Source organism: Stegodyphus dumicola, chromosome 8 (assembly GCF_044657685.1).
Source record: "Stegodyphus dumicola isolate Sdum_Otavi_A_Nest chromosome 8, ASM4465768v1".
NCBI classification, from domain to species: Eukaryota; Metazoa; Arthropoda; class Arachnida; order Araneae; family Eresidae; genus Stegodyphus; species Stegodyphus dumicola.
Genome location: NC_140775.1, coordinates 138,972,210 through 138,996,976, shown reverse-complemented (window position 1 = coordinate 138,996,976; position 24,767 = coordinate 138,972,210). Strand labels below are relative to the sequence as shown.

The window sequence follows — 24,767 nt, the reverse complement described above, 5'->3', positions numbered from 1 at the left end:
GAAAATTCAATTGCTTTCAGAACGAAGTTTAAAGCCAAGTCAGTGAGAAATTTTAAGAATAAGAAAAAGTAGGGAGAAATATATTGTAAATCGGGTTATCAGGAGAGCAGTCAAAAATCGGGAGAGTTGATAACTCCGTATATATATATATAGGAGACATTCTAGTTTCCAGCACTTTTTTAAAAGTAAAAATTATTTCAAGATAAGAAAGCAAAAAAAAAAAACTGATATTGTTCCCTCCCCACAATCAACAAATTACCAATCTGATTCTATTAAATATGGATTCATTAAAAAAATTTTTAGTACTGATTTTTGCCATATGCATCTCATTCTTCATATTCTGAAATTAATGATTATGAAGAATTAAAACTGTACAAAAGATATTAATAACTTACTTTAATTCTAAAGCTACCTCTTTATTACAATGCATCATAACTTTTTCTGAAATTCAAAAGGTATATATGTTCCAGTTCTATCAGTGTGCAAGACCACAAAGTTTTAGGTCTGACCATGGTTCAGATAGGATAATTTATGTAGCACAATGTCTGATCAGTTTTAGCACAAAACTCAACTGAAATTCAACTGTGCAAAAACCCAAAAAGCATCATCATATTTTAATTTATTACAAATAACTTAACCCCTTCACGCTTGCAAAATTATATAAAGGAAATTTGATTCTTCCTTTTATATTTTAAAATTTAGGTTAATTACAAATAAACTTCGCTTATTTTTTTATTTATTAAAAATTTTTTTATAAATTTTTCAAAAAATTTTGAATTATAACCTATAAAAGTTTTTAAATAATCTTAGGGTAGATGTATTTCTAAGCATACCGGCAAAAAATTTTATTCAAAATTTCCTAAGACATATGTGAATTTACATTTTTGAAATTTGGTGAATTTATAAGCGATAATACCAAAAATGTTGTTTACGCACTTTGTTAAAATTATTTTAAAGTATGAACAATGACTTTATTCCGCTCAAGGACAATGAAGAAAAAAGAAAGGAAAATAGGTTGCTATAAATTAAGAAGTTTGCCAAATTTTTTGGTGCAAACTGTAAAAAAAAAAAAAAAAAAAAAAAAAAAAAAAATTTAAAAAATTTCTCCATAAATTTCTCACCAAAAACTACTAAATTTAACATCTAGACATAATTTGAGTTGTAGAATCAAAATATGGAAAAAATTGGTACGTTATTTCAGAAAAAGCCCAATTTTGTGTCAATATTAGAACACAGCTATATATAGATCCAAAGTCCCGCTTTTGAGACATGGAAAACGCAAGGAAAATCTAGAACTGTCACTTTTTTTTTGCCGCAGTGTACATTTATATCTAAAGGAATCATGACCTGCTTTATAAAGTACAGCAATACTTTTTAGAAAACTAATATTTATCAGTATACTTACTTTCTGGATATCAGACCAAGCTTTTACTTTACGTAAAAATTGAACAGCTTGTTTAGTCTTTGTGAATTCTTGAATCTTATCGCTTATTACCAATGGTACTTCAGGTATTTCTTCAATTTTATGTCCTATGATTAGAAATAACAGGTGATATTGAAATGCACATTTTAGGACATAAAATATGCAATTCATAAAAACTGAAATTCACTTTTGCTCAGCATTTATGATCAATTCCATAATTTGAATGATGATAAAAAATCAAAAATCCATATTTTTTAAAGGCAATTGTTTTAGATCACAAATGGCTAATAATTATAATTTCAAAATGACTAATTTTTTTTTTTAATCTGACTCGGAGAATACCTTTAGACATAACCAAAGCTGGGACTCCAGTTGCAGCAATTGCAGAACATATAGCATAACGCCGTTGGTTGACATTTATTTTGCGATGCCATCTACGCCAGGTTTTAGTAGGAGCAAACATACGTCCTCCACGACACATATTTCCAAAAGCACCCTGTCCAGAACGATGAGTTCCACCTCCTCGAACTCTTGGAATACGAGCAACAGCTCGACCAGTACCCCATGACTCTGCGGATGTTTGATGACCTGAAAAAGAATTATTTTTAGCAAATTAGTTTATATAAGACAATCTATTTTAAAATGAGAAATTACTTCAAATGCTGCTGATGGTTTTTGGAAAGTAGCTACAATTTTAACATGATTTAAATGTAAAGAATGAAAGGTTAGTACACCAAATGACTATGGAAATAATACTTTTACTTGCATTCAAACAGTGTGTTTTGTTCCTCAGTTTTTTTTTTTTTTTTTTTTCCAGAATGATTCAGAAATTTAGAGCATGACATCATCAAAATATGCATGCAGAGATAAAAAAAATGCTTTTTCACTGCAAATATAGTTGAATTAATATCCTTGACTTCTTTTAAGATACAATTAACATAAGAATGCTTAATTAAAACAAACTGCAAACAGCACTAGTAATTATTTACCAAGACAGAATTTTTTTTAATTTTTAAAAGCTGATAAACAGATTATATGCAGGGTTCATACACATTTCTGCACATGGAAATTAAGTACTTTTAAGGGCCATCAATGAAAAAATTGACGACCTATAAGTATAAATAAACTGAATAAACTAAATCAATTATCTATATCCAAACTTTTCTATTTTAGAATAATAAAATAAAACTGACTAGGATGCATTATTATTAAACCTAATCTAACATTTAACTTCATCATAAAACAAATTCAAGAATAAAATCAACTTTACAATTTCAAATCATTAGCATTAAATTATAAAATTTCTTGAAACATTTATATTTTACACTCATAACAGTTCTATATATTTTAAAGAAAATTAGTGACTTTTTATTTAAATTTTACTAGCAGTTAGCTTTACATTTATATTTTAAACTTATAACAGTTCCATATATTTTAAAGAAAATTAGTTATTTTTTCATTAAATTTTACCAGCAGTTAGCTTTATACAAGTCTTATAGCTTCATTTCATCACAAACTCACTCAGTCTAAAGGTTTATGCAGATTTTATACCTAACATAGGTTAAATTGAGAAATAAAAATAATAATCAACATGACTCTTAACAGAAGCTGGATTGTTGCCTCCAGCTGCTTACAGACAGAGAGCCACTCATCAGGACAGATGTGAACATGTGACACTGATATGCTTCGTTAGTGTTCTGCACTTTATCTGACCCAGTTAGTGTAGATTTGCCCAGTTTGTAACACAGTAAATATACAGTATTTAATATGAAATTACAATAAGCTATTGAAGCACCAGATGTGATAGGTTGTTTGTATTATTTTAAGTCTCATTAGATGTAAGGATAAAGTTTTATGTTAATTTTTAGATGTTTGTGTTGGAACTTATATCTATATATGGGTTAAGGAAAGCCAAGAACTACTGTTAAGATGTAGAGATAACTTTTTTTAAAGTAAAACAGTAACCAATAATTAAATTATTATCTAGATATTCTTAGTCATGATTGATTTACACGGTTACACTTTTTTAAATTTCTATGAAATATCAATTAAAAAAGCTCTACGAACATTTTTTACAGCAGTTATAATTTATGATATTGATTCTAAAATTGTTTTCGCATAATTACACATTAAAAGCCATGAAATATTTGTTTTGTAGCAACAACAAACAACCAAATATCTGGGTCATTTAAAAATTCTCCAGATATTTTAGTTAATTAACATCGGTTTTCTTTCCTTTCCCATCTTTTTTGCTCTTTGTTTCAATTAAATAAGTGAATGCTCCCAGTAGTCCACTGTCCTCTCACAGTTTGTTAATGTTTCAACAATGTAACTTTGAAGAATAAAATTCTCTCTTTATGAAACCAATTTCTTTGCAATGAATTTCCTCTTCATTTTAGAATTTCCCAATTTCTGAAGCCTTCTGTTATTCTAAAGAATAGCTTGTACTTAGAATGTATACAAGAAATTGCTATTTCTTTAATATTATGAGTATTGAAGATAAATATGAGCTCGATGCAGAGCCAATGTGGCAGAATTCTTAGAATTTAGTAAAGCAACAATATCTAGGGATGGCAAAAATTTTAGAATTTAGGGCAGGTACTGAGGTATGTGTGGTGCACCGAGACATACAAGATGAATTTTTTTAATAAATTGTTGGTTTTTAATTTCCTTTTCTTGCTTCAATACTTGTGTCTAGTTGAAAGAAAAAATAAAAGGAAGATAAATATGTTAAGAGAAAGACTTCTTGGATGAAAAGGAGAAGATTCAAATAATTTTGTTTTCATTGTTCTCCCCAAAATTCTTCAAAGGTTAAGAAATTCATCCCAAATCCTCCTTCAAACACATCCACTATGTGTTAATACCATGAAAACTTCATTTTGTCCCCTTTTTTCTGAATTGTAGGTCCAATAAATCTTTTCTAAACCTTCGCATCTACAGCCCATAGGAAAAAGTTAATACACAGTCCAGTCACATTAATGTGACCACCACCTACTTTCGGCGTCAACGGAAAATAACCAATCACAGAAGGCATGCGGAAGCACATAGCAGTGGAGCGTATATGAAGAGTGTTCGAGCGAATCAGAAAACATGGTAATCGTTGACGTAATGCAGAAACGGAACAATTTCTCTGAGGTCCAAAAGGGCACGATCATTGGGCTTTCTGGCCAAGAATGGAGGCATTTCTGAAGTGGCTAATTTTGTAAACTGTTCACGTGCTGCCGTGGTAAAAGTATACCATGCATGGCAAAATCACACTATCTAAAATCAGAGATGTGGCAAATGTGGTGAACCACAGGCCTTCGATGACAGATGTGAAAGACGCCCTTTGAGATACGTTCGGGAGAAATAGACCGGCAACCTAGTTCGAACAAGGCGTCTGCTGCAACGTTGGAACTAGGCGTCTGCTGCAACGTTGGAACTAGGCGTCTGCTGCACTAACTGCAGCTCATCGGCCTATGCTGACTGAAGCTCATCCTGTGCTGACTGACATCCTACGCAACCTACCCTGATTGCAGCTAATCGATAACGAAGTCTGGAATTTGCACGCCATCAAGACAACTGGACGTCCACTGAGTGGGATAGGATGAGATTTCCAACGGATCACGTTTTATGCTGCATCAGACGGATGGACGTTGGTGTATACGGCGTGAAACGTTGGAAAGCAAACACCATGCAACAATTTCTGGAAACGTACAATCTGAAGGAGGGAGTATTATGTTCTGGGTGCACTCATCATTGTGAAAGGCACGATGAATCAACAGAAATACGATTCTGTCCTTACGGACCATGGTTACCCCTACGTGCGAATTGTTTTTCCTCAGAATGATGGCATCTACCAGCAGGACAATGCGAAGTGTCATACAGCTTGTAGTTTATGTGCGCGGTTCAATAGCACCAGGATGAGTTTACAATACTCCCTTGGCCAGCAAAATCCCCGAACTTAAACCAAATAAAAAGTCTGAGGGACCACCTCGATTGCGTTTTTCGTGCCATGGATCCTCAACAGTGTAAACTAGCGCAGCTGGCCACTGCAATGGAGTCGGCATGGCTCAACATCCAAATAAACACCTTCAAGAACCTAATTGACTCTCTCTGTGAGACTTCCTGCACATCTCACAGCGGTCTACTGTGCGAAAGGTGGTTATTCTGGATTTTGACAGAAACGGAGCGATTTATGGTCACATTAATGTGACTGGACTGTGTATATATTCTGTCTGCTGAGTTAACTCAGCTAAAACATGTATGTACATACATACATTTCTGAATCTGGTCACAGTAAAAGAAAAGAACCAGAGTTAGTAAGGGTAAAAAGAAAGATAATCCATGGTTAGGATTACTGCGAGAATAATTAATATAAAAGCATAAACAATCAATGCCTACAGTAAATTTAGTCCAAAAGTTTCCTGAAGTTCTCTAGGAATCTTAACTATTTGCTGCTGTGCCCCTTGCATTTCAGCACCCTACTTTTCAAAGCAGCACAAATGATCTGACATATAAAACTTTTAATAAAAAAGTAATCTCATCAGACTATCAGCCCAGTCAACAAACTTTCACTGCTACACTCTCAAATACAGTTTTACCTTGTACTGAAATAGAGCTAAGAATATTATTAAAATAAATCTTACCAGCTTCCTTTGATACTGCGTAAGGATGTCTTCTATTTTTAGCCATATTCATATGTACAAAATTAACTATATCTGGTCGGATAGGAGCTTTGTACACTGCTGGTAAGTGCACTTGAACACCAGATGGTTCATTTTTCTCATTATACACTGTAATTAGAGGCCTTGCAGCTGCTACAGCCTATAATTGATTCAATATTTTAATGGCAAAATACATATAAATGTAAGAAATAAAAAAATTCCAAGATTTACAAATGTGCAATGAAATATTTTATAATGAATTAATGTCACAGAATTCTTGGGAAGACTCAGATAACCGGCATTTGGCGCAATTTTCCCAGTCATCTTGCATCGGCGAAAATCGCAAAATCCTCTGAAGGATTTTTTTTGACGCCAAGAGGGAAATGACGTCAACGATATTGGGGAGAAACCCGTGCTAGGCAAAAATTGCCTGAGGCTAAATACAGTAATGTGTTTGCATTAAAAAAGGTAAACAATGCACATAGAACTAATTTAGTTATTGATGTGGTTAAGTTAATCTACATACTTTTTTTCACCTTAGTATTTTGGATTACGATATATATAACTCCAACATTATTACCGTTTATACTTCTCTTTTTAATTGACCATTAATTTCTACTATTATAAATAATAATAGTTAAATATGTTTGGAAATATGGTCTTCATATAAATGCAGTAAAGATCATGCAAATGGAATATTTATCATGCAAGTAACGTTAAAAATTTTAAAAGATCAAATATACAATTTTTTAAAAAATAAAACTTCATTTCACACATTACATTTTATGTTGATGAACTAAACCGATTGCTATAGATTTATTTTTACTCTCTATATTAAAATAACCTTAAGTCGGCATTTTATATAAAATTATCCATTTACATTATATTACAAATAAAATAAATTAGATAAATCAAATAAAATATTAAATTAAATGTTAAATTTAAGCTAAAATATATCAAACTAAAACACTGGTAACGTACAGGAATAAAGGTTTAGTAGTAGACAGAAGAAAATGCAGAAATAAATATTAACTTCTTAAATATGAAATTACAAATATTCCTAAGTTACAGAAATAAAAATTTTAATATAAATAAAAAATAGCAATTCAAATATGCAAATATTAATAGATGAAAATAGATAAAAATTTAATTGAAAAAATACTTGCTTTGGCAGGTGATTCTTTTTGAAGTGTTACACACAGAGCACTGAACCAAAATAATGTAGGTTCAGAGGTCAAAGTTCGTGGGGTTACGCGCCTACGTCATTTCGCGAAAAATCAATTCCCAGTTAATAATCGATATTTCGTAGAAAAATTTGTTTGATCAAAATTACTAACATAAACAGTAAAAGTGTATATAAATGTATTATACATTTTGGTACTATTCGGTTTCGAGGGCCGTAAAAAATAGTCAAACTATTGTTGATGCCAATGCTGCCAAAAATAATTGCGGCAAGAAAGGAAGTATAATAGTAAATAACTATTTAAGATTGATGTGTTAATTTAGATGAAAAAGCCTAAACATGACTGAATGGGAAGCATAAGAATAAACAACTATTTCAGAAAATTATAATAATTATATAAAATTAATAAAATAATTAATAAAATTTATATAAAAATTGCTAAACATAACTGAATGGATGCCTGCATCACTATTTCGCTACCGACTTATCGCTAAAGCATAATTTCATCTCGTTGGTTGTTCAAACCTAATTTTCTATAATGAATGATGCCTTTTCTTTGAAAATATTCTCTAAAGTGCAGAATTGACCACTTATTTGTTTGCCGCTTTTCACAAGGGTTAAAACAATTGGATTTTTGTCAATTTTCTTTTACTTTTTAAGAGAAAATAGGTCGATGTGTACATAGATAAAGTTAAGGGTGTGCGCAGTGCCATTTTTGTGCAATTCTAGGATTTTTTTCAAGTGAAAATAGGCCGATGTGCACATGGATACCGAGTATGCGCAATTCTTAAAAACGCGTCAAGCAGTAGGTGATTCTGCACTTTACCCAAAATTTTATTGCCGACTTTTTGTCATGGGCAATTCCCAAATTGTTAAATCCATAGAATATAAAAAATTTAAAAATTAAACTAGTATTTCAATGGCATCTTAAGATATATAGAACTATATAAACTTACGCAATCGTATGCTAGATTTGGTGCGCAGTTAAATGGGCGCGTTTGCTAGATTCGTCGCTTTTAGGCATACATTTTCACTGCAATTTTTTTATGGCCCTCGAAACCGAATAGTACCTACATTTTTATTTGTTAACATAATTTTGCATTAATAAGTAACAGATTTTTTCTGATAATTAAAGTTTTTGCAAAAATTTAATTTGATAGATGACTGTGCAATAAAAGTGTTCCTTTTTTTTTATATGTGTGTCTTTAATGTTTTTATAAATCAACTGAATAAAAAGGTAAGTATCTGAATTTTATAACTAAATCGGCAATAAATTGGATTCCACAAAGCAAGTAGTACAGTGCAGCTTGACCATAACCATGACTTCGAAAAATATAGCAGGAGCAAAATAAGATCTGTCTAAAAAAAAAAAAAAAAAAAAAAACCAGTTTTTTACAGGTTTTCAAAAATCAGCCTCTTTTCAATTTATTACCCTGGAAGCAGAATTTCTTCCCCTTCATCTTAAAATACGAAAACAGTTTTCATGTAGGTAAACAAAGAAATGTAATCCTGAATTGCATAACTGCTATGAAAGAAGATTTCTAACAATATATTTCAGTTATGTATTTGTTGCAAATATGGTGATGCAAAAATTTCAATATCTATATTCATTGCCATTAAAAACTAACATGAGTAAAAACACAGCAGAAAAATCTATGAAGATAAATCTTATTCAAAGATTTGATGATATAAATTTAATTAACTTTTATTTGTTTATCTGTAAAAGAATTTTGCTCATGTTTTGTATAATAGTTTAAATTTTTTACTGATACACCAAACTGCCCAAATTAAAATAATCAGTGAAATATACTTGACATAGAAAAGTAGCAGAACATTGTTTCTTTAATATTTTACATTAACTTATTAGCATTTCAGTCTTATAAGCATTTTATTTCAATATAAACTTGATTAGGAGGGATTAAAAAATTCGTTGTATGATACAGAGTGTCTGTTAGCGAGATAGCTGTAAAACTGTTGCGCACAGGTAGTTCGTCTTGGAGTTCGACTAACGGATTTCCACCATCTTAAGCAAATAACCCATGAGTGCTTTTCTTATTCTAAGTAATTCGTATTAGGAGTACAATTAATTTATTCAGAAATTAATTTGTTTATTAAAACTAGATAAATAAATAACACCCATATACTTAAATATTAAATAATTAAAAAAATGTGCCCAAGCAAACGATAACTTAGAAAAAGACCACATGTTATCTACTTTGTTGTAATTATAGGGGTAATTAATTTATCAGGTCATTAAGTTATTTAGAAAATAATTTACAAGGTTAAACAGCAACTGGGAGCCCAATATTAATTATTAATATTATTTAAATAATTATGAACTAATTTGGTAATACTTAATTATTTAATTTTTAAATCATTAATAATTTTAATAGTAATTTTATTTTCTAAATTTTTTTAGTATAGCGAAAGGTTTATGGCAACTTGAAGCCCGTCTCCGGTAATTAAATAATTATGATTTTAATAGTATTTAGACGTCTAATAGATTTTAGTATTTAGACGTCTAATAGATTTTAATATTTAATAGTCTAATAAATAATAATATTTTGTTCTCATAAAATAATTAAATAGCAAATGATCATATGGAACAACAAACAACATATGAGTGTATGCACCACGTCTGCTGACAAAGTTAAGTGATCAGCACGACGTTTCATCTGCAAAGTCACATGATAGCCAAAGCAAAGTATTTACATATAGAAAGAAAATATCCCTTCCCTTTTCCCTAGCGTAGTGAAGATCTAAACTAGCAACCTAAACTCTCCTCCCACTGTATGGCGAGTATCGCCCAAGTTGCCGAACACAATTTCAGTCTTATAAGCATTTTATTTTAATATAAACTTGATTATATTGAAAGTTTAACAAGTGCCGGTTATCCGAGTATCCCCAAATTTTTAATGTACTTTAATTCATATATCAATTGGCTGATCAATTAAATTTCCTGCAAGATTTACCAGCAACAAATGCTAAAAAATTACCAATTATAAATGTAATAAATTTATTGAAAACATAACAATCCTATCATACAAAATGAACATGAATTAATGAACAAATATCACTGAAAGCAAAAATTTAGATTAATTAAAATAATACTGGGTACTTTTCCATTTTGACGGCACAAGCAATAAAGTCGCCAAACAGAATATCCTCACTGGTAACCTTTTACGCCTCATTTTCAAAACAGGTCGCAGCCATTTCTTATCAGATTGATTGTTTCTTTCAATACTGGCATACAATTACATAGAATTATTACCATAAAGTTCAATTTTATGCCCTAAGGCCATCTGCGGTAAGTTTGTCAAGCAGGATGCAATCACACCGCTCACCCGAAGGCGAAAATATAGAAAAGGCAAAGTCAAGGGTTAACTTCATCAATTCTAATAAGAATGCACTAGCGAAGTAAATTACTGCGGTTTTGCATAATTTCTAAGTAAGCTTTTTAAACGAATTGAAATATTTCTTGCATTTAAGCTTGTATTCCAAATTAAGAATTAACTTGAAATTACTGCAGATAATTACTGAGAGAATTAGATTTTTGTAGCATAGTTTACGTGAGATGAGATCACTTGATATGTACCATGAAAGCATAGTTAATTCTTAATGTCTTTTTACAAAATTTTAAACGATATTAAAATGTTTATGCCTTCAAATAAAAATATCTTAGAACTAACATATGTTAATATTTTTTATGTGTATACTGTGCGTTTTCACTAATAAAGCCTGCTTGGCGAGATTTGCGTCGGCGAAACGGAAAAGTACCTAATACTGAATCATTTACCCAAAAAACTTTTAAATATCTCTGAATATAAAATTAGCTTTGTATAAAACAAGGCATTTCTGAACGTATTTTATTGAGATAAAAACATCCATGTATTTAAAACATCATTATATATACGTAACAAATTTTGGTACTTTTCCGTTTCGCTGGCGCAAACCTCGCCATTTCCCTTTCTCCAGCGCAAATCTCGCCAAGCAGACCTTATTGGCGACAACGCACAGTATACACATAAAAAAATGTTAAGAAATGTTAATTCTAAGAATTTTAAACATTTTTGTTTTTATTTTGGAGGCATAAACATTTTAATATCGTTTAGAATTTTTTCAAATGGGTCTTTTGTGTCCTTTCGCCACATAAATTCGGCGAGGTAACTTTCCAGATGATGCCGAGCAGTTCCTCTGTGTTTCTCATTCCGCTATTTTGCGCTTCCCCATAGTCTTTCAATTTTTTGCGTGTGCGTTCCAGTTTCCGGATCTACAAAATTGTATTTATGGTTCACTTTGAAATGTTCGAAACTTTCCTCTTCCAGTTTTTCAGTGCAATATGATTTCCATGAATCGGAATATATTGTAGTTCCTTTTTCGATGTTTTCATTCATTGCCTCTAATATAATACTCATGGATCGGTTTGGCACCATCACAAGGAAACATTCGTTTGTTTCACGACAAACTCCACCAAAGATCCACTGTTGTGGTAAAATCCGTCCCGCGTTGTTTTTGCGCTTCGTGAACATACTTTCATCCACTTCAACGATCATACCAGGGCCTCCTATTTTGCGTTGTTGACGTTTAAGTAAAGAATCCACACAAACCTCTCGCATGTAGTTATTCCAATCCACAACTGTTCCGTGACTGATTTCCAACTGCTTTTCACACCATTTAACTGAAGTTAATTCTTCACTCCAACCATAAATGAATCTTAAACACTTCAAGAAACTCAATCCCGATGATTCAAACCATGTGCCTTTCCGTATACTTCTTTTACTGCGGCAAGTTGAAAGGTTGCAATGCCATTGAATTTCGTCTCCGAAATATAATTTCATTTCATGATTATTTTCACAAATAGCAATGTTAGGCAAAACGCCTTTCGCTTGAAAGAATCTGACGGATTCTTCCTCTGTCCTGGGCAAATCCCAAACTTTCATTGGTTTTTCATCCATTTTTGACATATTTGTAAAAGACGTTAATTTTAGAATTTAAAGACGTTAAATTAAAGATTTACTATGCTTTCATGGTATAACCTCTTGATTCGCAGTTTAATATCACGTGATCCCAAACGATCTCATCTCACGTAAAATACGCTACAAAAATCTGATTTTCTCAGGAATTATCTACATTAATTTCAAGTTAAATCTCAGTATGGAATACGAGTTTAAATGCAAGAATTATTTCAATATTATAATTTAAAAAATTCTATGTAACTGTATGCCAATATTGGAAAAAAAAAAAAAAAAAAAAAAAAAAAAAGGTAAATCTGATAATAAATCTCAGCGACTTGTTTTGAAAAAGTGCCGTGATAGGTTATCAGCGAAGATATTCACTTTGGCATCAGTTCTACCATTTTCGGCGACTTTATCGCTTGCGCCGGCCAAACGGAAAAGTACCCAAATTTTTTATTAACTTTCAAGAGAAACTAGAACTTAATAAAATACTACAGGCAAAAATTATTACTGGTCCTTTAATTTGTGAATTTTAGCAGGTAGCATTTTGTAATTTGGTCCCCACTAATCACACCTAAATATTTGGTCGCCATTCAAGCTTTCCTTATCTAACAACTTAAGAAATTTACCTCTACAAACCAAACACACATAACATCAATTCACTGGCAAATACAACTTCATACTGAGGTCAAGAAAGTGAGCAAGCAGACTAATGACTGGACTCATGCTGACAGAATCTAGGTTAACAATAAAATACAAATGCTGCTTACTTAAGTACTTATGTATTATCTCAACCACCTTAGCAGAAGTTGCCGAATTTTCAGACTGTGCCAAACTCTGGCACCCGTGTGCATAACTATCCTTCACGCAACCATGCATGTAACAATTATTTAGTCAAGCGACATCGTCATTTTTGTAAATATTTTTTGTTCATTCAAAACTCCCACAGTTTTATAGATAAAGCATATTTTTTGCCTTAAGTTAAATTTAAAATATATCTTATGGAATCTGACAGCAAAGGAAGAAGCTGTGGTAAAATAAATTTCTGAAGGAATATAGTATTTTGCCACAAAATTGATAAAAAAATTAATGACGAAATGCATTAGCAAATAACCAGCATGTTAGAATGAGATTGTGAAAACAGATGATTGTGCATATGAGGAGAAACACAGGAAAAATTTGGAGAAATGCAAGCATCTTTTAAACGTATCTTATAATCCTTATTTAACAATTAAAATTTGTATCAAAATTTCTATAGTGTGTTTACTTTTGGTATGTTGGCAATGTTTGCTGACTTAAAATAAAAGTCGATAGTTTCCGAACTTAAGAATGTCACGAAAGTTGCCAATTTTCCTACAGTAACTAACTTTTACCTTTTCTTAAAAAAAAAAAAAAAAAAAAAAAAAAAAAAACTGCACCAAGGAGTTTGCATTAATATGAAAGTACCTTTACTCATGACTTTTTACTACTGGCCAAGTCAGGTTAAATGACTGTACTTAATTATTAGTTTAATTTTACGTATTTTAACTAAAACTTAATTCACACTTCCTTTTAAAACAAAACCCTTATATTAATACACTACAAAGTCTGTAATCTGGATGTCCATTATACGGAATGATTTATAATCCAAACCTCAAAGCCACAAACTTTTTCTTGTATGGTTTACGCATGCGCATTTAGCACAAAAAACGAAGCAACTTAAACAACTTACACTGAAAGAAATGTTTAATAAAGTAAACAACTAAATATTAAGCTTTTTTTGTAAATTTTGATACCCTTTAGATCATAATTGCTCTTTATTTCATAAATTACGGTTTCATATTTTTAATTGTATAATTTCTGCATGCCATCTTACCAGATTTAAATTGATGATCTATAATCCAGAAAAACCCTTAATCTGGAATCGCCGAAGAGTCCGGATTACGGACTTTGTACTTTGGCTACACATACGTAGCATATTCGGAAACTAAGTACCGTTTCATTCTAGCGCCGTCGCAGCGCTGTAGTAGGCGTCCCGCACATGCGCACTAGTCTTTCTTGTTCACTGACTTTCAATTGTCACCATTTTGGTAGCTCTATGTTGTGTTTTCAGTTTGCTATGCACATTAAAAATGTTTAAGACAATTAGTTCTCCCGCTGACTGTGAGATTCGTGCTGTGATTAAGTTTTTGAACGCGAGGAATGTTAAACCGGCCCAAATTTATCGTCAAGTGACAGAAGTTTATGGTGAATACGCAATAAGTGATGGAATGGTGAGAAAGTGGGTAAGAATGTTTAATGCAAGTCGAACAAATGTCCACGCCGAGGCTCGGAGTGTTCAGCCTTCTGTTGTCACCGATGATTTGGTAAGGAAAGTTGAAGCAATTCACGAGAACAGAGAACAAACGCTTCACAATGACAACTCTTTCAGAGGCATTTCCACAAATTTCACGTACTGTTTTGTTCGAAATTGTGTCTGACCGCTTGAATTATTGCAAACTGTGTTCCCGAAACTGGCAGGAAGTTTCTTTGACGATGGTATACAAAAACTGGTCACCCACTATGACAAGTGTTTGATCATTGGCGGACACTATGTTGACAAATAGTTTAAGATGACAAATAGTCAAATAGATGTATTTTCATGTAAAAATAAAATTGGATTCGAAAAAATTGTTTTACAATTTTTTTTTCTTCAAAATGGTACTTAAGTTTCCGAATACGCCTCGTATAAGAATGATTTTAAGACATATGTTTTATGCAGAAAAGCATTCTTCATTAGGACCATTACAGGGATTAATTTAGATACACATGAATGTTTATTACAGAATTCATATAAATTTATCTCAAATTAGAATATCGTATGTAAAATATCATTTGTCATGCACTGACTTGATTCCATGGAAGTCCTAAAATTCTCAACTGAGTTAAAAAAATTTAGCAATAATTAGCTACACTGTAACTGGATAGGGCAAGATTCTATTCAAGAATTTCACATTAACAAGGGCCGACAGTTACTGTATTGCCATTTTCAGATACCAGAGCATTTTAGAAGTTCTTCAATGTCTGACAGAACAAAAGTAGAAACGACACATAACGGCTGCAGTAGTGATTTCAGGAACCAGTGCATTTTAATGACCTTTTCATTAAATGGTGCATTAAAAAATAAAAATATGCTAGCTTCCTTAAAAGTATTCCACTAACAGATTTTTTTTTTCAAAAAATGACTTAAGTTAAACTTTTCTTGTAGGGAAGGGCTAAGCTATTTGAGTATCACTCAGCACAATCTGTCTTAAGTGAGGTATGATGATGACACAATAGGTAAAGAGCTGAATTAAGATCTGGCTTAAGGTGCTGACTTTAAATCTTGGCTATCACTTCTAGGGACGTGTGCGCTTACCCTGGACAATCCCGAGAAACAAGATTCTAGAAGGACTGCTTTAAGCGGGAGGCTTCCGAGAAATGTTTTGTCTAGCTAGGAGGAACATGTCCCGGCTACGAGCAACATTTTAAAACTTTTCCGAAAATGTTCCGGCTGGAGACGTGCTTCGAAAGTTCAACCAATCAGACGAAAGTTCTGCTTCTGAAGGATAACTGTAACTTTCAATATGGCGATGGCTCTTACTGTGAAGTTATGGACGGTGGAAATAGAGGCCGATTTAATTATTGCTGTTTTGTTGTAAGTTATTTTTAAAATGTTTATATATTCATTAAATATATAATCGTGGAAATTTCAGAGTTGACAGTATTTTATGACGTTCTAGCAGTTCGGATTTGTTTACAAATTGTTCATCGCCAAAAGTTCGTCAAATTTGTCGTATTTCGTGCTGATCATGTATTATTACTTATATAATAATTTTTTTTAATCCGTTTGTATATGTGTGGCTTTTCTCCTAATTACTTATCTTTTAAATTGTTAATTGCATAATCAGCGACACATTTTAAACAGCATAAAAGATGCATAAAAAAGAAAAGCATAGCCTATGTAATAATGAGAATACTCATTAAAGTTGTCTATTATTTTCATGCTATTAATGAAATACTTTTTGGATTATAAATACATTAGAAACTATACTTTGATTGTAAATGCTACATATTGAAAAATTGGAAATTTATGGATTTATTATTATTCATGATGAAAACGATTTGTATATACATTCATTAATATAAATTTTATTCATTACATTAATACTAATACAGTCAAAAGTCGTTAATTCGGACACCCATAATCCGGACTTCAAAGCTAAAAACTTTCTGCGCACGCGCGTAAGACCTTGACTACTGCGCATATGGGTGTGCGCAAGTGCAGAATACGTTTTCACGCGTTTAATGTATAACGGACTGTGTAAGCTAAAATTATCTAATTATCTACAGGGTGATTATAATTAAAGTTTAAGTTTCAAAACGCTATAAAAAAAGAACCACTGATGGAAATGATGCGAAATTTGAAAGGAATGTTATTGAAGAAGGCAGAAAGCGTATGGCAGAAGAAAAAATTTAGTTTCAAAAGTTAGCAACAGATGGCGCTGTAAGCGGGAGAATCACGACGAGAAACGAGAAATGATTCGTAAAACAACGGGTTAAGGTGGAAGTTACACATTAAAACGCATTGACAAATTAGAATTGTTGAATAATTTTATTTGCATGACTGTACATATCACATTGAAAGGGACAAATCGGTTTCAAGAGTTTTGCGGCGACATACCGCATAAGAACCATTCATCAAAGCAGTTCGGAATGTGTTGCGAAATGCGTGCCTTTAATTCCGCTAAATTTGCAGTTGGAGCACGGAACACAACATCCTTCAGATATCCCCTCAGCCAGAAATCACACGGAGTAAGATCAGGCGATCGGGACGGCCAGGCTGTAGGGAAATGACGGCTGATAATTTGAGCATTTCCGAAATGGCGCCTCAGCAGCTGCTTCACGGGATGTGCAATGTGCGGAGGAGCGCCATCTTGCATAAAATGATTTCATCCACACGTCTACGCTGTTGCAGAGCTGGAATCACGTGGTTGCGCAAAATCGATGCATACCTCTGACCAGTGACGGTTGCGATAACAGGACCGGAAGCACCCGTCTGCTCGAAAAAATATGGTTGTAGGATGAATGATGCCGTAAAGCCACACCATACCGTGACCTTTTCAGGATGAAGTGGTACGGGGTGCGTTGCCAGTGGATTTTCTGCTGCCCATATTCGACAATTCTGGGTATTCACGTATCCTATCAGATGGAAATGGGCTTCATCTGTCCACACAATTTTCCACGGCCATTCATTATCCACTTCCATGCGAGCCAGGAATTCTAACGCAAAAGTCTCCCTAGCTGTCAAGTCAGACGGAAGCAACTCCTGCACATGGCCAATTTTGTACGGATAGCATTGCAGGATGTTTCGTACAATCTTCAGCACCGCGCTCGTAGGCCTGTCCAATGTTCAGGCAATTTCTCGTGCACTGCACGGTTGCACACCACCGGCCGACCCCTCTTGTAATGCTGTGGCCACTTCTTCAACTACCGTCGAATGCACTCATTTTCTCCCTCTACCAGACTGCACATCAAACGAACCTGTCGTTTCGAATTTTTGCATCATTTTCTTTAGACCTACGACACTCATTGGACCAACGCCTTCTTTTATACCCTTCAGTGTCCTGAATTTTTACAGAGCTACTCTTGCACAATCATCATTCTTGTAATACAGCTTTACCAGCAGATGTGATCCTGCAGTGAAACACCCATGGCGAACGTCTGAGACGCGAAATGAGGAACAGCCTAGTACCTGGCGGCTTTATAACACTGAAATTTAACTAAAATTTTAATTTACGTCTTCTTCCGCTTGCAGTGCCATCTGTTGCTAACTTTTGAAATTAAATTTTTTCTTCTGCCATATGCTTTCCGCCTTCTTCAATAACATTCCTTTCAAATTTGACGTCATTTCCATGAGTGGTTCTTTTTTTATAGCGTTTTGAAACTTAAACTTTAATTATAATCACCCTGTATTTCAGTTAATGTTAATGATTGCGTTGTTCCTTAATCTTCGAATTAGATCCCGCTTATTATTTTTTGCAGACTGTAAGAGCAATTTTATAAAAGTAAACTTGAACTTTCGATTATGTCAAATAGAATTTCCTATGCTGGAACTTCCAAAGGATCTACAAAACGAAAGTATGTTTCGATGTCCAACAAACAAAAAGTGGAATTGCTGCAAAAAATGGATAAAGACATGAAGAATGTGACAGAGAGGTTAGTGAAAACGAAAAAATTTCGATTAACAAGTTAGTTGGTATTCTCGGCACAGCAATTAACGGGACTTGAACAGCGGAACTTTGTAACTGAACAAGAAATTATGTCTGTTTATAGAATTAAAGAGAAAGTATTATCACATAAAACGAAGCAACTTAAACAACTTACATTGAAAGAAATGTTTAATAAAGTAAACAAATAAATATTAAGCTTTTTTTTTTGTAAATTTAGATACCTTTTAGATCATAATTGTTCTTCATTTCATAAATTACGGTTTCATATTTTTAATTTTAGAATTTCTGCATGCCATCTTACAAGATTTAAACTGATGATCTAATCCGGAAAAATCGATAATCCGGAATCGCCGAAGGCCCGACGAGTCCGGATTAACGACTTTTGACTGTAAATATATATTAACAACTTCTAAACTATCGCATCTTTATCTGTATGTAAATATATGACTTATTAGATGTTTATATATATATGTATGTATGAATACAAAAATGAACATTTCCAAAAAGTTTATTTGAAGTTACTTTTATTTTTTATTCGAAGTAATTGGCAGCAACTATAGTCATCAGTTCTTTGCAAATTATTATGGATATGTAATAATCAGTTGAAAAATAATTGATGAGCATTTGAGTACTAATGAGTGTACACACTTTGTTATTGGGTTAATTCATAATTATATCATATGTAAGATCTACGTAATATAACCATGACTAATAAATAATAAGAAATGTAACAGCTGTACATTTAATAACATACGATTACTTGAAACGGTAAAAGTATAGTTTAGGGCACCCCTTGGCGAAACTTGCCGTACATGGATACCTATTTTGCGCAATTCTTTGACTCGTTATTTTGAGTTGCGCAAAAATTGCCGCTACACAAAGCCAAAATAACAAGACAATTGAACAAACCCGGTATCCATGTATACATCGACTTATTTCCACTTAAAAAAAAAACTCCCAAATTGCACAAAAATGGCACTGTGCACTCCTTTGACTTTAGCCATGTACACGTCGACCTATTTTTACTTAAAAAAAAAATCCCCGAATTGCACAAAAATGGCATTGCACACTCTTTTAACTTTATTCATGTACACGTAGACCTATTTTCACTTAAAAAAATCCCAGAATTGCACAAACTTGCATTGCATACTCCCTTTACTTTGTCCATGTACACATTGATATATTTTCACTTAAAAAGTCAAAGGAGCACCAAAGTCTACAATATAGGCAAACAAAAAATACGTAATCTCAATAAAATACATTTTAAAGCAAACAATAAAATAACATAAAAAAGGAAAAACATGTTATACATTTAAACACTACCAAAAGCAAATATTCACTTAGCATGATTTTCAAGTTCGCTTCATACACTCAGAGCCACGTAAACATCAAAATATCAATCATACTCAAATGACTTTTTCAAACCAGGTACTCTCTGATCGAACACTTCGCATAGTGACCATCTGAACCTTTCTTCCTACAAACCCATTCAAATCCATCTAAATGGTTTTAAAACATACCACAAAAACGCTTACAAAACATCCCATGATTCAAAATTGCCCAGAATCATGCACCCGATTATGCCACAATAGGGTTTCCATAACGTTCAACTACTCAGGCTACCATAAATTAAACAACAACTTGGTGATAAATCAAACAACTTCGCCATAATACAAGGGGTACCTTAAAGTCTACTCTACCCCTTAAAACAGTGCACAACTGATTATCAACTTCATATCTGTTTACATAATGAATTGTACTTTCCAATTAAGTGCACGGGCCTACTAGTGGCCTACCAGTGTCGTTGAACACTGGTAGTTGTCTCAGGTTAGAATGCCGCGAACAGGCTGGCTACATGGGCTTTTCTTGGTTTTCCCATCCCATGCCATCTTACCAGATTTTAACTGATGATCTATAATCCGGAATCGCTGAAGTCCCGACGAGTCCGGATTAACGACTTTTGACTGTATCAATTAACTTTAAAATACAGTCCTTTTTCATTGATTTTCCTACATTTCTGTGTACTCTTCTGTTATTAGGACTGGATTCAGAAATGTGTATATGTATATGAACACATCTACACATACATACATTTTTTGACAGTCCTGGTAATGGAACAGGAGTAAAGGGCAGAATCACCTACTTATATGGCATGTATCGATGTGTACACGGACAAAATCAAGAGAGTGCACAATGGCAAGTTTGTGCAATTCTCTGATATTTTTTTTAAGTGAAAAAGGGTTGATGTGTACATGGATACCGAGTTTGTGTAATTCTTTCCTTTGTTATTTTCAGGTTGATGCAGAATCGCCTACTTATATGGCGGGTGATTTTTGAGAAACGTGCAAAGCAGTGGTTGATTCTGCACTTTACCCCAAAACAGTACCAATTTTTTAGCCAAAACAGGTATTTGAGAATTTATCAGCTACTTTTCCTTATGAAGACAATTTTTTTAAATTTTACTTTCAGATGTTGTTTTTGATTCTGTGTGACATGCCCCAGTTGCTGGATTAACCAATTTTGTGAAATGACTAACAAGCTAATGCACATAATACCCAGGCCTGCCTAAGAATGAATATATCCACTATTCATCAGCTGTTATAATTGTTCCTTTTGCCAAGTGCTTCTTAATCAGTGGTATCACATTCTCCGCTGATCTGTTTAATGTGAACACGTTTTCAATGGATTACGAACAGCATTAGGAAATAAAAGAATGTAACAGGAATGGTTGCTACTTCTGAACAAGCGAATCCGTTGGTTAACAGTTTGAACTATTAACGCCATTTCAGGCAGGGTTTACATTTATTGGGTTCTCTATAGTGCCCCCGCCTTCTTTTTAACTATTCATTTAGATATAATGCTTGTAGGTTCCAGAAGCATAATTTAATTTAGATATAATATGTTATCTTCATAATAAACAAAACTTTTGCAAGATTACATGAAAGGTTCAAAAATAGACTATGAAAGACTGGAAGTATTTAACTTTGCCATATGTGTTTCCAAACATGAAATAACTTTTTTCACTTGAGTCCTGTATTAGTTCGTTACTTTAATATATAATTATTATTTACTATCTTCGACACCTACAAATGGTTTCATTAATCCAATACACCGAATCAGTAAATAATTATCGAGTATCATATTTCATATCAACAAAAAAATTAGCTTTAGTCCTATTTTTTGAGTGCATTCTCAATTTACTCTTTTGTTAAATAAAAATATTCTTCTTACTCTGATGTAGAAAAAGTGCTTGGATTATTACCTAAAATCTCGGTCTTTACAAGATCTCGTGCACATTAGGGTTAACAACAAACACCGTTTAAAGTTTCATGATCAAAATATTTTTAGAATTTCGAGAGATCTTATACAAATGGAACATTTGGGAAACCACTTATAATGAAGTTGAAGCATGCAAACTACAAAAATTACTAGCTTACCATTTTCTTGCCTGTACCACACGCTTACTTCCCCTAACGCACGAAATTTTCAACGTGTATACTTCGGTTATCAAGTTTAGGTGACTACATCCTGATATACGCGATTCGATTCACTTCTAGGTGACGCTTTCACAAGTTAGCTTCGTGGCAGATAAAAAACAGTATCGTGATTTAATCTCACACATCCGAAAATGGAGTTGCTAAGCTTCTGTCTACGAGTGCAGTGTTCTACTTATAGACAACAAGTTACATATATATATATATGTACAAGTGCATTTACAAGTCCATCTTGCGTCCATTGCTATCTTATGCATGTCCTGTATTCATGTCTCTCAAAGAGGAAAAAAACTCCAGACGGATCAGAACTAAATTCTGCGCCAAGAACTCTCCATGGTATGTAAGAAACAATAGAATTCACCAAGAACTGAAAATGGAATTATTAAGAACTTGTTACTACCGAATCGCAAACAACTTTTATGAACGACAAAAACTGGTTGACAACTCTGCTGTGAAAATATGTCTATATGATGTTAACAATCCTATGAAATCTAAAAGACCTATAGCAACTCTGAATACGGAAAATGATTAAGTTCCGTCTATGTATGTGTGTTATCTCTGCTAATTTCTGCTTTACCTGTGTTCATTTACTAATTGCATATTCAATATTCACTGTATTTACCTTTCATTATTTAGATATATTATTGTGAGCTAGTTTGTACAAGTTTCATATTTATCTATATTTAATCTTATTTCTCCTTCTATGCACTAACCGTTAAAAAGCACCAAAGTACTCGTAGATTACCTACGCTTTTCTATTATGCTTTCAGTATCCACACCAGTTCGGCGGCTTTCTGGATTAAAAGCATACTACCATACTCATCACAAATTATTATCTTTTACTCTATTCTTATAAATAATCATCAAAAGAATCTTAGAAAAACTTATATTTTAATTTTCAATATTTTATGCATTGATTAAGAATGTCTAATTGTTCGATTAGTGGTTAGGCTTCGTGCCTAGGTTCTTGGTGAGTACACCATTACCCAGAGAGTATATCTACAAGCGGTGTCAAACACCGGAGTGCTTGGTCCTAAGACCTATCTCCATTGAGAAATAATATATCTCAGCGAATATATCTCAGCGAAATAGAAATAGATATACTAAACTACATAAAAGGGAGTAAGTTGAAGAAAAATTTGTAAAGACTGAAGTATGTGTCACATACGAAAAACATTTCCAACTAAGAACATAAAGGAAAAGCTGTCGTACTGGTGAGAAAATAACCAAGGCATTTTTAAAAATGATTCATTTTTTCAGCAATACCAATATTCGAGATTATCTAAACTCTAAGAAAAACTTTAGGCCATTAAAACTAGCAGCAGCGCTTTCATTTTTAGCAACATGATATGCAAAAAATCACAAGTTGGAATCAACGTTCGAATTAGCAACTCCTAAACCGATGTCAGAACAAAATTTTGAACTCAGTTTTGTCTTAGTTCACTTGCCTCCTAACATCACGACTGTTGTCTTCTTGTTCTTTAAAGGAACAGCACTGTGCCCCTGTTCTGTGCTGTACAGTCGGTCACAAAAGTATTCGAACACCGGTACCCTATCAGAAAATGACAAGATGGCGTTTTTTTTCTCTTTCTCTCTGTGTGTCGTGTTATTCCATCCTAGGTTTTCTTCTCCCCCCCATCTTGGAAAAAACTGGAAAAAATTGGTTACGATCTCTTTTTGAATGGGGAGATGCCATTTTGAGAAAAAGCTGACGACCCTATGTTGGAGAATGAACATGACCGCTCTACACACCCTTTTACTCTCTCTCTCTCTCTTTGAATTGGGAAGCCATTTTGGGAAAAAGCAGACGACCCTATCTTGGAGAATGGAAATGAACGCCTCTCCCTCTCTCTTTGAAATGGGAAGCCATTTTGGGACCCTCTATTCTTGGGGAGGGAGAAAAACTGAAGTCTGCATTTCGCTGTCTCTGAATACGGAAAGCCCTTTTGGGAAAAGCGGACCCTCTTCTTTTGATCTTGGAGAACTGGAAATGAACGCTCTACACGATCTCTCTTTGAATTCAGAAGGTATTTTGGGACCTTCTAATGTTGGAAAACTGAAATGAACGCTCTACACCTTCTCTCTCTCTCTTTCTCTGAAATGGGTAGCCATTTGAAAACTCCCTAACTTTGGAAAAAACCAGAAATGAACGCTCTACACCATCTCTCTTTGAAAATGGGGAGGGGGTGTCATTTTGAGACCTCCCTCCCCTAAACTTGGAAAAAAAACTGAAATGAACGCTCTACACTTTCTCTCTTTGGACATGGGTAGCCCTTTGGGGACCCTCTCCTCTTGGTAGAAAAAAAAACAGAACTGAAGTGAAGGCTCTACACAATCTCTCTTGGAATGGGATCCATATTTCGGGAAACGTGGATCACCTCATGCTGGAAAACTGAAGTGAACCACCAAGATTGGACTCTATATAATATTTTTTTTTAAATTGACATCATGACCCTCCTCCCATTTGTTATTAAAAAAATTGTTTTTTTTTGTTTTGGTTTTTATCCCATTTCCGATGTGATTTCAGAAATGCAATTCCATAACAGTTCAATTTCATTCGAGGTTAAATGATCTAAACAGTCTTTGACCCACCCATCCGTATGATTATTTTCTTCTCCTTCCTGTTGCACCAAATTTTGTAAGTCCATATAATCATTCCATACGGGAAGGGCTGGATCCTCACAAGGCTGTCTTGAAACACTTGGAGTCTCTTTGGGATGAGCGGAGGGATCTAGGATGTCTGGACCCGGCTGCGATTCTACCTCCATGATTTCTGGACCCGTTGGAACTTGTTTACCCGGCTGAAATTCTACCTCCATGATTTCTGGACCCGTTG

General features: G+C 33.4%; 1 protein-coding gene across 1 annotated transcript in view; it reads right to left on the bottom strand.

Annotated features, from left to right (window-relative positions):
• Positions 1-22,027, bottom strand: part of RpL4 (ribosomal protein L4) — a 42,204-nt gene extending 20,177 nt beyond the window's left edge. Inside the window, exons 1-4 of the mRNA XM_035374257.2 lie at positions 21,875-22,027; positions 6,052-6,229; positions 1,766-2,011; positions 1,406-1,530 (exon numbers count right to left, since the gene is read on the bottom strand). Coding sequence (XP_035230148.1) covers positions 1,406-1,530; positions 1,766-2,011; positions 6,052-6,229; positions 21,875-21,877 — 552 coding nt within the window. The 5' untranslated portion in view covers positions 21,878-22,027. The remainder of the gene's footprint in view (positions 1-1,405; positions 1,531-1,765; positions 2,012-6,051; positions 6,230-21,874) is intronic.
• Positions 22,028-24,767: the final 2,740 nt, after the last annotated feature.